The following is a 13,153-nucleotide window of genomic DNA, read 5'->3' on the forward strand; positions in this document are numbered from 1 at the left end:
TTTTGTACATTTTTTGGTATTAATGGTTGTAGAATTGGGAGGAGCTACAAGGACGCTCCTCCTCTAATCCTGCGTCAAGAGGCGTGGGAACTTTCTATTTCCACGCCCATCTTCATCACGTGTTGTGGGAGGGATCTAGGGGTGGAGCTTACTTCTGGTCAGACTACAGAGGATGGATATGTCATTCTTGGGTTGTTTCAGGTGTGTTCGGACGTGCTTTCTTGGGCTCCCCGGAATTACATTTACACAAGTTTGAACCGGATAACTTTTGGAATATCTCTAAAGTTTTGGATATATACCTTTGGGATAATCCTTGCTGTTGGATATATCTTTGCTGATGGATCTTTAAACCCGGATAAATCTTTGGAGGTGATTAATCTTTAAACGGGATAATTTTTTTCTTCTTTCACCAACAAAACAGAAGGTAAGTCAGTTTTTATGTTTTTAAGTTTTGATATCCTTTAATAATTGTTTGATGTAATTTAAATACACGCTGTTTTAATACACATTTTGATAACGTTTATTAATTATTTATTTTTACGTCTAAACAATTTAACATTTTAGTGTTTGAACATCGATAATTATTGTTATAATCAATATTATTTAATACTTTTAAACGATGTGTAATTGTGTAAAAGTACAACTTTTGCTCCAAAATGTTATTTTTGTGAATGAAAACTTTTTTAAAACAGATGTTTTATTTAAAAATGGAGTAATTTACTAAATAACGTGTAAAGGAAAAGACCTGTACTATGTTTTAATGATATAAATTGACTAAATGGTTTTAAACAATGAGTGTAAAAGGACCATTGTTTAATAAATAATAAAAAACATAACCTATATCTGTTTTCTGTCATCATTAAAGTTTGAAAATGTATTGTTTTTCCATCATTTTGAACATTTTTACATTGAACAAGACAGGTGTACAACAGATGTACAGTCTGGTACCAGATCAGATGGGGTTCCGTATCGTGGGAAAATTTTCCCACGATCACGTGACCAGTCCAGAAGTGGAGGTGGTGGTGAAGGGGTGTTGGTGGGTGGGAAGAGGAGGGGAGACCGTGGGAATTTTCCCACGGTCACGCGGTCAGACCGGAAGTGAGCGGGAGGGGTAAAAAAGGGGCGGGGCTTATTTTTATGGGGGGCAATAAATCACTCAAAGTGACACTTGCCGCCCTTCATTCTCTCTAGCATGTTTTAGAGTGAAAAAGGTGATATACACTGTAAAACATGCTGGGTTATTTTAACCCAACTTTTGGTCAAATATGGACAAACCAAGCCATTGGGTTGTTTTTTGAAATTACATTTTTAACCAAACGTTTGGTTTTGTCCATATTTGACCCAAAGTTGGGTTAAAACAACCCAGCATGTTTTAGAGTGAAAAAGCCAATATACACTCTAAAACATGCTGGGTTGTTTTAACCCAACTTTGTGTCAAATACGGACAAACTCAGCCATTGGGTTAAATGTTTAAATGACATTTTTGACACAATATTTGGTTTTGTCCATATTTGACCCAAATTTGGGTTAAAACAACCCAGCATCTTTTAGAGTGTACACTTGTTTTAACCCAACTTTGGGTCAAATATGGACAAACCCAGCCATTGGGTTATTTTTTTATTATATTTTTAACCAAATGTTTGGGTTTGTCCATATTTGACTCAAAGGTGCGGTAAAACAACCCAGCATGTTTGAGAGTGAAAAGGCTCTCACTGTAAAACATGATGGGTTGTTTTACCCCAACTTTGGGTCAAATATGGACAAACCCAAAAGTTTGGTTGTTTTTTTTTTATTATATTTTTAACCAAACGTTTGGGTTTGCCCATATTTGACCCAAAGTTTGGGTAAAACAACCCAGCATGTTTGAGAGTGAAAAGTCTAATATACACTGTAAAACATGCTGGGTTGTTTTAACCCAACTTTGGGTCAAATATGGATAAACCCAGCCATTGGGTTATTTTTTTAATTATATTTTTAACCAAACGTTTGGGTTTGTCCATATTTGACCCAAAGTTGGGTTAAAACGACCCAGCATTTTTAGAGAGTATGATGTGACAATATCGTTTGATTTCATTGTTCTCACTGGATGAAGTGTTAAGACATAAACAGTTCTATTCTGTTTGCTATCAAGTTCTCAAACACAGTAAGCGGTGTATCTCAAACTGAAGGTTTGATTTGCAAATCTCTATACAAACTCAGTCTACATTCAGTCCAAATTCTCATTTACATAATCAGTGGAAACAGCATAAAACATCACCCTGACCTATAAAACCTTCTAAATTAGATTATAATAATAACAAAGCAAAACAAATGGTCGTTTTTGTGTGTAGTTTGTTATATTTAATATTCACCTGGCCACTAGATGGCGATTTTTATTCATCTTGAGAAACGGAGATTTCAGATGAGTAATATTTTGTACGTTTCCACCAAACTTAAACAGCACGTTTTCATTTAAGATGTTTTCTTTTTCTTTTTTTTCAACAGTGCAGGGGATTTTTTATGTTACAAATCTAAACCTTGTTTTATAAATGAGCCAGAAACAACCTCGTGTGAATATTCCTAAGCTATGCAAACCTCATTTAGACTTGTCAGATGATGCTCTTAAATTGTTTTATTATCAGTTTATCTGTTCAGTGTGGTCAATATCTTAATCAAGCAGCACAATGGGATCCAGCAATGAATCTCCAAAAAAGCTTTAGATTCAGAAAGGCCAAAAAGTATTCTCAGTGGCATAAACGACAGTATTTTGCAGCTCTGTAAGATTCACGTTTACATGGATTGAATGAATCACGTACGCATTAATGAGGTGAAATAAATATCTTTCGCGTTCTGTTCTCTGCATTTGTACGTTAAGAAGAGCAGCTTTATAAATCATGGCGAATGGCTCGAGTCTGATCACTCGCTGAATCAGACAGCAGTAAATCTTCATGTGCCTCCAAACGCATTAGGGGAAATCCATTAAACTAGTAAGGCACACATTTTCACGGCCAGGTGCAGAGAACGTCGTCCTTCAGTTATTTTTTTGAAAATGGTATTTTGTTGTATTCAGTTTTATGTCAGTCACTGTAAACCACCGTACGCCATCAGTTTTTGAGTGAATGCGGAGCATGAGGGGCACGCTAGCTTGATGAATCCATCCTGGAACCCATGATGCTCCATGGATTTTCTCATGCATTTTCTGGGGTTTTTCCATGGAAATTGCAGTGGGGCGTCTGCTTCGCCATGAGCTTGGAGTGAAATAAGAAAGCTGTGGCGTGTCCCTCCGGCCAAATGTTAACTTGATAAACAGTGCTGTACGTTGTTGTTCTGTCCGTCTTGAATGGCTTTGTTTGTCTCTTCTGCATTGAGGTTGTTGGTCTCCGCGTCAGCTTTGGTTTTCCGCAACCTCCGAAACACAGAAACAAATCCATGACTCGATAGTTAAAAAAGAACCAAGAACACAAATCACTAAAACTTTCAACTAAAATAAAAAAACCTACTCAGTTACGTATGTTACCCTCGTTCCCCAAAGGAGGGAACGGAGACGCCATGTTGGACTGACCGACGAATCAGGCTACATACGCACAACCGGCGCTGCGTCATAGAATGTCTCTGAATAGGTTCACGCCCACTTTTGGGGGAAAACAAACTAGACTCCCCATAGACTTCAATACAAAATAATAGCAAAAAACAACGCTCGTACAGAGCCGACAGGCGTAAATAACCTAAGAAATCACTTATATAAAACATGTCAAGTAATTATATGTCCACCCTGCCAGCCATAGAGCGTGAAAGATACATACACAAACTTAATTTGGCCAATTTAAAAACACGTCCCTTTATTCTCCCAGCGTCAAATTGGTGTAACAACCCCACCCAGTGGCCAGAGGTGTCTTTCCCGGACATTTAATTGTACCTCATCGAGTCACCAGGTAAGCCCCTGAATGATTTTATTTCGTTTTTTAAAGTAAAAAACCTTAATGTATATATCATGAATTTATGATGATGATGGCAGGTAGCCTGGGCTAGATGATTACGGGCATAAAAAAAATTTATCTTTCATGCTCTATGGCAGGCAGGGTGGACATATAATTACTTGACATGTTTTATAAAAGTGATTTCTTAAGTTATTTAGGCCTGTCGGCTGTGTACGGACGTTGGTTTTTGCCGTTATTTTGTATTGAAGTCTATGGGGAGTCTAGTTTGTTTCCCCCAAAAGGGGGCGGGGACAAAATTGACAGTTAAGTTCCCGGATGTGCCGGTTGTGCGTATGGCATCATGACTTCTGCGTAAACATACTTTCATTTTGAGCATTTTGAGCTATCCGCGTGTATGTCTACGCCGTTAAATATCCGAGTGATCCCGCGTGTATGTACACGCCGTTAAATGTCCGAGCGAAACGAAGCAAAATGTAGATCTACATCTGGGGAGTGATATTTTTTTTTCCTAGGATGGTAGGGGAAGTCTCATAAATGCTATTAACCCCAGTGATGGGTAGGTTTAGGGACAGGGTTGGGGTAGGTCATATATTTATACAGTATTGTAACGTTAAGTCAACGGTTTTCATAAACACGCTGAAAAGTGATTATGCGTGTTGATAGCACGGCAAAAATGGAAATACGAAATGCCGTCTGAATCAGGAATCTCGCGAGAGACCAAACCACTTATAGTGTAACTAAACGAGCCAATGCACATTGGCATTTGAGATTTGCATCGGTTGCTCTGCCTTGCAGTGTGTCTCGCATATCAGGTTTTCGCTGAGGAGCCGAGTCAGTGACCTGGCCACCCCGGCTCTGGGAACGAGGGTTACATAAGTAACCAAGACATTCACTTTCAGTCGGTCACGTTCGACACCGCTGGGCACAGCTCTGAACTGCGTTGCCGAAGAGGCCGGCCTGGGAGACTGAATCTTGTCTGAATCCCACATGTCCACTAGGCACAGCCAGAGATAGCATTCCTGGACCAACAGAGTGGGCATCGCCCGACCTAGGGAGCACACAGTGATTTTAGTCGCTCGGTTGTTCGCTCCACGATCGTCGGAACTACCCTTCTGCAGCTTCTTGAGCGCTTTGGCCTGGTAGACCTGGAGAAGGCCTACCCCAACCCTGTCCCTAAACCTACCCGTCACTGGGGTTAATAGCATTTATGAGACTTCCCCTACCATCCTAGGAAAAAAAAATATCACTCCCCAGATGTAGAGCTTCTTGAGCGCTTTGGCCTGGTAGACCTGGAGAAGCGCCATGGCGTACAAGGCAGAGGCGGGCTCTCTTGCAAGCTCCGTAAGCCTTGCCCGTTAGATAGGACAAGTACTTACAGGCCCGGGAGGGGGGACACGGTGGCAGGTGGCAGCGGTGCTTGGACACAATTGCATGGCAACTGACCAGGGGATTCCCGCACAACACATTTGCCCGCTCCGCCATCGATGGACCTTGTCGATTTCTGGCAGTAAAAGGTACCATCCATGACCTAGTAGGCTCCTCATGCACCTCCGGGAAGAATGGAACTAGAATGGACGCTGAGAACCAGTTGAACCGCCCCAAGATACCAATCATCCAGCCTCGAGGGTTCGGGACACAGTGGGAGAGACAAACGCTCTCGGTGGCCCTGGAAAGCTTAGCCATCAACTCTGGGTCGGACTCGGACAACGCTACCGTTCCCGAAAGTGGCAACGTAGCAGAATTTTCATCCCCAGAGAATCCAGACTCACCCTCTGATGCAGCGATTGACAACTCTTCATTGGGCAGAGCCCTGAAGGATACGGCTGGTACACTTTGTTTAGAAGGTCCAGCGCGTTCGTCAGGAAGCTCGACTGGCTGCGGTGGGGCGAGGGGCCCACGTAGGTTGGTTCCTTGTGGGAGAAGCCCTAACCATAATCCTCTGGTCACCAGGACACCAGAAGAGGAACTAGAATGAGGAATAGGTGAAGGGACTTTACCTCGTCTGAGGTACTCTAGTCTCAACTGCAAAACAGAGATGGTCATCTTCCCGCATTGGGTATATGACTCATCCACGAAAGCCACCTCTGCGTGCTTTAAGCCCAGAGTCTGGTCACGATCGTTGCCTCACTTGTCTGGGCCCCAGACAAGTGAGGCGACGATCGTGACCATCAGCCTGTGCCAGGTAACAACCACATCCAGAAACACACGGGTGGAATGACATCTTTAAAAAGACGCAGTTTCACACCCGTGTAAGCTCTTCTAGGGAAATTAGTTCTCTCAGGTGCTGAAAACTCGCAGGGGAAATGGCCGCGGCAAAACAAGCAGAGACAGTGCAGCCTCCTGTGTGCACTCGCTCTTTAAAGAGCTGTGAAAACAGCTGTTTTTTAAGCTCCTAATGAGACCGTGGCCACCTCTGAAGCATCGTCACACCAACTGCAGATGCTTCTTTCCAAAAAGAACAAGGGCTCGAAGAACACTTTCTCAACATAGATTGAAGAGCAGAAACAGTAAAACTGCTCAGAGCGAAAAGCTTATAAGCGATGCACCTGCTGCTCATTTATAACCGCACTGCAGGGCGGAGCGGCAGATGCAAATCTTGCATGCCAATCTCGCATTGGCTTATTTAGTTACACTTGAAGTAGTTTCGTTGGTCAGTCCGACGTGGCGTTGAACATGACCCTACTGAAAGGCAACTAATATATATATATATATATATATATATGTATATATATATTGGAATATAAGTGCACAACCTCATTTGGCCTTGGGTGTTTCAAATCTCTTACATTTCAAAACAAGGTTAAAAACTTAAAACCGTTGAGATTAAATTACAAAACACTTGCTTTACAGTGGAAACTAATGCATGAAACTGAAAATGTTATTGTTAAAATTCAAACAAAAACTGTTTCATGTCCTTTCAAAGTTATCAAGTTTTCTTACTTTTCCCTGTTGAAGACGATGAAATCTCTTTGGACAGTCTCTAAGCGTTGTTGGATTTGCCCATTCTGTAAAATCAAAAGAAAAGAATGTGTTTTTTTTTTTACATTAAATGCGACAAAGTGGAGTAGATTCGGAAATAAGCAGTGCCGTAACCACACAGATATCGGTTCGTAAAAAATGAGAATCGATTAGTATCGAGAAATCGATATTTATTACCCAGCCCTAGTCACCCTCTGTGTCTAAGATGGTTACGGCACTGCTTATTTTATTAGTCATCCTGTTTCATTTGAATGAATTGAACATTGTATCGCGGCTGCGCGCATCCAAAAAAAATCGCAATAATCTTTGTCACTATTGATATGAAACAAAGTTTTTTCAAATTACGTCCATTTTCTTTAGAAATTCAAAAACATAAATAACGTTTTGGCGCTGTGGCGTGAGATCGCTCTGGCGCAGCTCAAGAAAAGCAGCAGCGCTGATCTCTCTTCCGGGTTAATAATACCAGTTACAGCACGAAATAAACATGAATGAGCATCTGAAAGTGTGTTAAAAGATAGAGTACAACTTATCGAAATCCGTATCATGTCACATTGATTCGCAAAATCAGCGTTTCAACCGTGGAAAGGCGTCAGTTAAACAGCTTGTAATCAATGTCATGTATCGTCATATTTACCTCAGAAAACCCACATCAACTCGTTAGTCAGCTAGAAGAAAAAACTCTAGAGAGGAGCATTTTGCTAAATATATACACCATATTACATATGCATTATAATCTTAATGTTCTTCAATATTTAATGCATATTTGAATAAATCTGGCAAGTTTTTATGACAGCCACCATTTAAATGTTTATATTTATTATTTCATATAATCTTCTTATTATAAAAAATAAATAAAAGTGTAATTTAAGTGTTTGAATAGCTACAAAAAAAAAAGTTAATTATTACCTTCATATTAGGCTAATTAAGCCTAGTCTACAACTACTGTAGACTCCCATAGTTTACAGCATTAGTTAAGAGATTTGATTTCCTTGAGAAAATTTGGCATTTATTGTAACTGATATCCAAAATAATCAATATTGAATCGAATTGAAATCTAATCGAATTGAAAGCTTGTGAATCGAAATCGAATCGAATTGTGAAATTTGTGTCAATACCCAGCCCTAAGGGTGTCAAGACCCCCCAAATATTTGATATTCTTGATTCTGCTCTGCTACACTTAATTATGAACCGCTCTGGGGTGCGTTTCCCAAAAGCATCGTTAGCCAACTATGGTCACAATTTCCATTGAACTCTATTGGTAACGACGGAACTTGCGACCATAGTTGGCTAACGATGCTTTCGGGAAACGCACCCCTGTTCGATTTTGGGATGACAAAAAGTATAAAAAAAGAAAATTTTTAGGCTAGTTGAATGTGAGAGAAGGGAAATGCTAACTGAGCCATTTAGAAGTTGGTATTAATTGGAGGGTCATACTCATTCTAGCTTTTGATTAGACAAAAAATTGGATGCACTGTGATAGATGATGTCATCAATATTTAGTCAGTTTTTCTTGAAAGAAAAAAATACTGCAGTATTTTTGCTTACGGTTAATGTTTGTCACTGAAAACCTAGAAAGCTAATAGAGATGAACTAAAAGCCACTCAAGTGTGAATTCACAGGGTCTTCCTCACAGTCATCACCATTTTGTGCTGTTTTGTCAGGTCAGTGCAGTCATCTCAGGGAAGAGAAGCATTATCAGTGTGTCCAGACAATGAGTTTGCCCTACTGAACCGAGCTGTCGCTGACTACAGGTGCTCAAACAGCAGGATGTCAGAAAGATTACACAGAACTGCAGAAAGAGGCCTTGGGGAGCATTCACACTGACAACACTTTGTGACGAGGAAGCAACCAAAAGTCAAGCTTTTCAATTTTGCTTTTGTCAAGAGGTGCACGGTTAAACAATGTGAAATGGCATTTATTTCATGAAAAGATTTGTTTGCAAAGACCACAATAAAAAGGTAGATTTTATTTGACTTTTTCACAGTCTCATAACGAATGCACAATTTCAGCTCTACCATTCCGCATTTTCCTCCAAACTGCACCTATACTTTACCTTATACACTATAAAAAATAAAATAATCAACAAGTCATGACAACATGTGTTCCCTATCTGTCAGTCACTACAACGTTATGTCGACTGACAAATGGGGTCTGACTTGGGAGCTCCAATCACCTTTGAGTTTTAGAAAAACAGCCAATAGATTTGAATTTGCATGCCAAGCCACTCCTCCATACATACTGGTATATAGACCCCTTTTGCGCCGCTAGCTGGAGGCTAAACAAACGGACAACTGGAGGCGGCCAATACAAACCAACACAGATTCGGCAACATAATAAGGAGCTTAAATTATTATTATTAATATTAAATGTCATTCTGCTGTGTTGTTGGGTGCAAGAATAAATGAAAAATGAATATGCTATATCTGGAATTTTTATTTATAAAAAATATTCATATCATTAAAATTGCACCGTAATGTCACTCTTCACATTTTCGTCTTTGCAGAACTGCGGATCATACCACACAAGTCTTGTACATGACATTTATAGGCATATGCCCACAGTTTCTCTTTACGGTAACGTTAGGTGTAGAAGTTATGCCACTCAATCGGTGGTAGCGTTAACGTTATTAATGTCAGATCGTCCATCCACCGAGTGAGCGCGTACGGGTCAGCCAATCTGTTTCTGTCCGTTAAAATTAACTTTTGCAAATAACAATTGTGGTCCTGGACGGTGAGTGACCTTGCACATTAAGATAAAATTGGATTTTCTCCAGTCATTGTTAAAAAAACAAGCTAACTTGCAAACTAACGTTAGTGAAGTGGCCAGAGTGATCGTTCTGCCACCACCTAAGCTCCGCCCGCAAAAAAAGTCACCATGTTTACTAACTGAAAAGATGGTGGCACACATCCAATCATTCGATTTATGCTTTGGAGCCGAGTGGTTGTTTCTTATGAGCGATCACTCTTTATGGAGCATTCAGCAGTGTTTCGCCATTGTATTACACAGTTAAAGGGTTAGTTCACCCAAAAATGAAAAATAAGTCATTAATTTACTTGCAAGCGTTTCTAGCTATGACGTATGGCGACGTACACAGTGACGTAACGACGTCGTTCCCTGGGCGCTCTAGTCAGTGGAAAAACAAACAGGTTATGAACGGGTTCGCAAGTTGAACCAACTCCGAACCAACTTTAAACCAGCACCAGTTCTTTTTTGGTGGAAAAGGTCTCCCAGAGTGTTAACCTCCCCGCCCTGTGAAGAGGAACCGGGCTGGGTAACAGAGGGTAACGGGTAACGACGCATGCGTGAGAACTGAACTGAAGTAGTTAAAGGAGATCGCAATTCTCGCGCATGCGTCGTGGAAATCGTATTGAAGTCTCGTTTCAGGCCAAGGAAGAAAAGGAATAGTCGAATAAAGTCGTTATTTTTGTTGGTTTTTTTCTCACAAAAAGTATTCTCGTCGCTTGATAAACATATAGTTGAGCCACGGTAGTCACATGGAATATTTAAACATTTTCTTCTTTGACTTTCTGGGCCGTCAAGAGCCAGTCCCTTAGGCAGTCTATGTGGTAGTTATACAGCTCTCAAATTTAATCAAAAATATCTTCATTTGTGTTCCGAAGACGAACGAAGGTCTTACCGGGTTGGTACAGCATGGGGGTGAGTAATTAATGACTTAATTTTCATTTTTGAAACTAACCCTACTGAACTAACCCTTAAAGTGCAGCGTTTCCCCCCATGTGCTTCAGCGAAAAAATAACGGTTTCCTAAAAGAGCAAAATGGGCGGCAAGATGCCTTTCTGTCCAGGTGTTTCTGGAGGCGGTCGATTCCTGTCCTCAAATGACGATCGGCGTCTCTCATGTCCGGGCCGTGAGATGGCATTTGTGGATTGCGAGAAAATGACCATGTCGACACTGCAGTCACGACTCTTCTCGTGAAGTTCCCTCTGTTGTTACCCAGCCCGGTTCCTCTTCACAGGGCGGGGAGGTTAACACTCTGGGAGACCTTTTCCACCAAAAAAGAACTGGTTCAGAACTGGTGCTGGTTTAAAGTTGGTTCGGAGTTGGTTCAACTTGCGAACCCGTTCAGAACCTGTTTGTTTTTCCACTGACTAGAGCGCCCAGGGAACGACGTCGTTACGTCACTGTGTACGTCGCCATACGTCATAGCTAGAAACGCGTGCAAAGACAAGACAACATTACTTTGGGATTATCTCTAACTCTTGTACCAAGAAGGCTTTAAAAGTAAGTCTTTTCTGATTAGTTATGTACCCCTGTCTTGTCTTTTTTTCTTTCCATTTATTTGTTCTATATTGTGACTGACTGTTTTCTTCTTTGCTTATAATGTTTTCAATAAAAAAAAAAAATAGAAACACTTGCGCCAACTTCAAGCATAACAATTACAAAGGCGGACTCCATCGTGTTTCTGCAAAAGTTTCTCCTGGCTTTGCGATCCTTTATTATGGTCAGAAAAGATGTTCAGAACACATCTAAACCCGCCTCAGCCCCCGACGTAAGCATGATGTGGTAAAAGAACCGTTCTAGTCCAGCATAGAGTTGGTTCACAAAGAACTGGTTCGCGCGCAGGCACCGGCTCCGAACCGGCTCTCAAAATGCTTTGGTGGAAAAGAGGCTTGGGAGACCTTAGGGCAGGGGTGCCCAGGACTGTCCTGCACAGTTCATCTCCAACCCTAATCAAACACACCTGCCTTTAATTTCCAAGTGACCCTGAAGACCTTAATTGGTTGCTTCAGGTGTGTTTGATTAGGGTTGGAGATAAACTGTGTAGGACAGTCGATTGGCAGGAGGAGGGTTGGGCACCCCTGCCTTAGGGTTACAGTGGGAGCTCTTCCACCGGGCCAGTCTACACTGACCTCCCGCTCCTCCAATGTGCCGTTGAACTGCCGGATGATGGCGCGAGTCCTCAGAGGGGAACCAATCAATCGAGGACCAGTTGTCGATAGTTGCATCGGAGTGTGGGCTTGTCCTCTGGAGAGGAAGATGAAGCTGAGCTTCCCCCTTCTGGGGTGGTCACTCCCACCGAATTGGATTCAGAGTTGACAGCCATGCTTTTCCGTGTCACTGTGGGCATCAGACTCGAGTGGAACCATACACCTTGTCTCAAGCGCTCATGGTTGGATGGTTGGTTCCTGGGTCTGGTGCGCGGTTCACGGCGAGGGTACTTCATCGTACCCAAAAAAGGTGGGTTATGGCTTATCTTAGATCTGTGAGTCTTGAACTTGGCCCTTCACAAGCTCCCATTCAAAATGGTAATGCAGAAACACATTCTCATGTGCGTTCGTCCCCTCGCAACAATCAATCTCAAGGATAGATATTTCAACGTCTCGATTCTGCCTCGACTGGGTTGTCCCAGTCTCCTGGTATCTTTACCAAAGTCACGTTGCTCTAAAGCTCTAAGCTCTAAAGTATTCTAGTAGGCAGAAACTGCTAGTTGTGAATACTGTCTTAAATGGTCGAGGGCCGTGTAGTCAAAAAGGTTGGGAACCATTGATTTAGAGCAACTAAAGCCTAGTTCACACTACGTGATTTTAAGCCCGATTTAAGCCCGATTTGCAAATCGTTGAGTCGCCGACAAGTCAGGGTGTTATCACGTGCAAATCGCGGGCGATTAGCGGACGATTAACGCTCGCCAATCCGTTAGTGTGAAAGAGCCAACAACGCATCAAAGACAGCTCGCAGACACCTCGCAGACAGGTCACCGAGCTCAGAAAAATATCTAGCATGCTAGATATCTCGAGCAGTCGCGCGACTCAATCTCAGTGATGTCATGAGTACAGCCAATCATAGCAACGCATGGGTTGAGGACACCAGGTAAATCTTACTTTTTCTTTTTTGCTTTTTTTTTTCTCAGAGCAGACAGTGTGCAGCACTAGTTTCTGTCTGATGTCCATATTCGCGTGTTGTGTTCTTCTCTGCAGTTTCGCGTCATTTCTGGTTCGTTTTATTGCGTGGTTTTTCGTTACAAAACATGGTTTCTAGACCAGATAGAATCGTGTTGTTGTCAACTCGTTATTTGTTTGATTATTTTCAGGATTTAGACCGTACTATAGTACTGAAACAGCTCTCATTGAGTCACAAATGATATGCTCTTATCATCCGATCGTGGTTGTATCTCTATGTAGTGCGTTGTTAACTCGTGTAGTGAGTTACCTCCTGTTGTGGATCGATCACGTTGTGTTGTGTGGTGTGAACAGCTAAACAACTTGAACACTCATGATTTCACTGAGAGCAAGTCATGT

General features: G+C 41.7%; 1 protein-coding gene across 1 annotated transcript in view; it reads right to left on the reverse strand.

Annotated features, from left to right (window-relative positions):
- Window positions 1–1,956: 1,956 nt before the first annotated feature.
- stk32a (serine/threonine kinase 32A) overlaps window positions 1,957–13,153 on the reverse strand; it is an 82,104-nt gene continuing 70,907 nt past the window's right edge. The window contains exons 12-13 of the mRNA XM_039687924.2: window positions 6,858–6,922; window positions 1,957–3,385 (exon numbers count right to left, since the gene is read on the reverse strand). Coding sequence (XP_039543858.2) covers window positions 3,274–3,385; window positions 6,858–6,922 — 177 coding nt within the window. The 3' untranslated portion in view covers window positions 1,957–3,273. The remainder of the gene's footprint in view (window positions 3,386–6,857; window positions 6,923–13,153) is intronic.

This window comes from Pimephales promelas, chromosome 19, assembly GCF_988280905.1.
Source record: "Pimephales promelas chromosome 19, fPimPro1.hap1.1, whole genome shotgun sequence".
NCBI classification, from domain to species: Eukaryota; Metazoa; Chordata; class Actinopteri; order Cypriniformes; family Leuciscidae; genus Pimephales; species Pimephales promelas.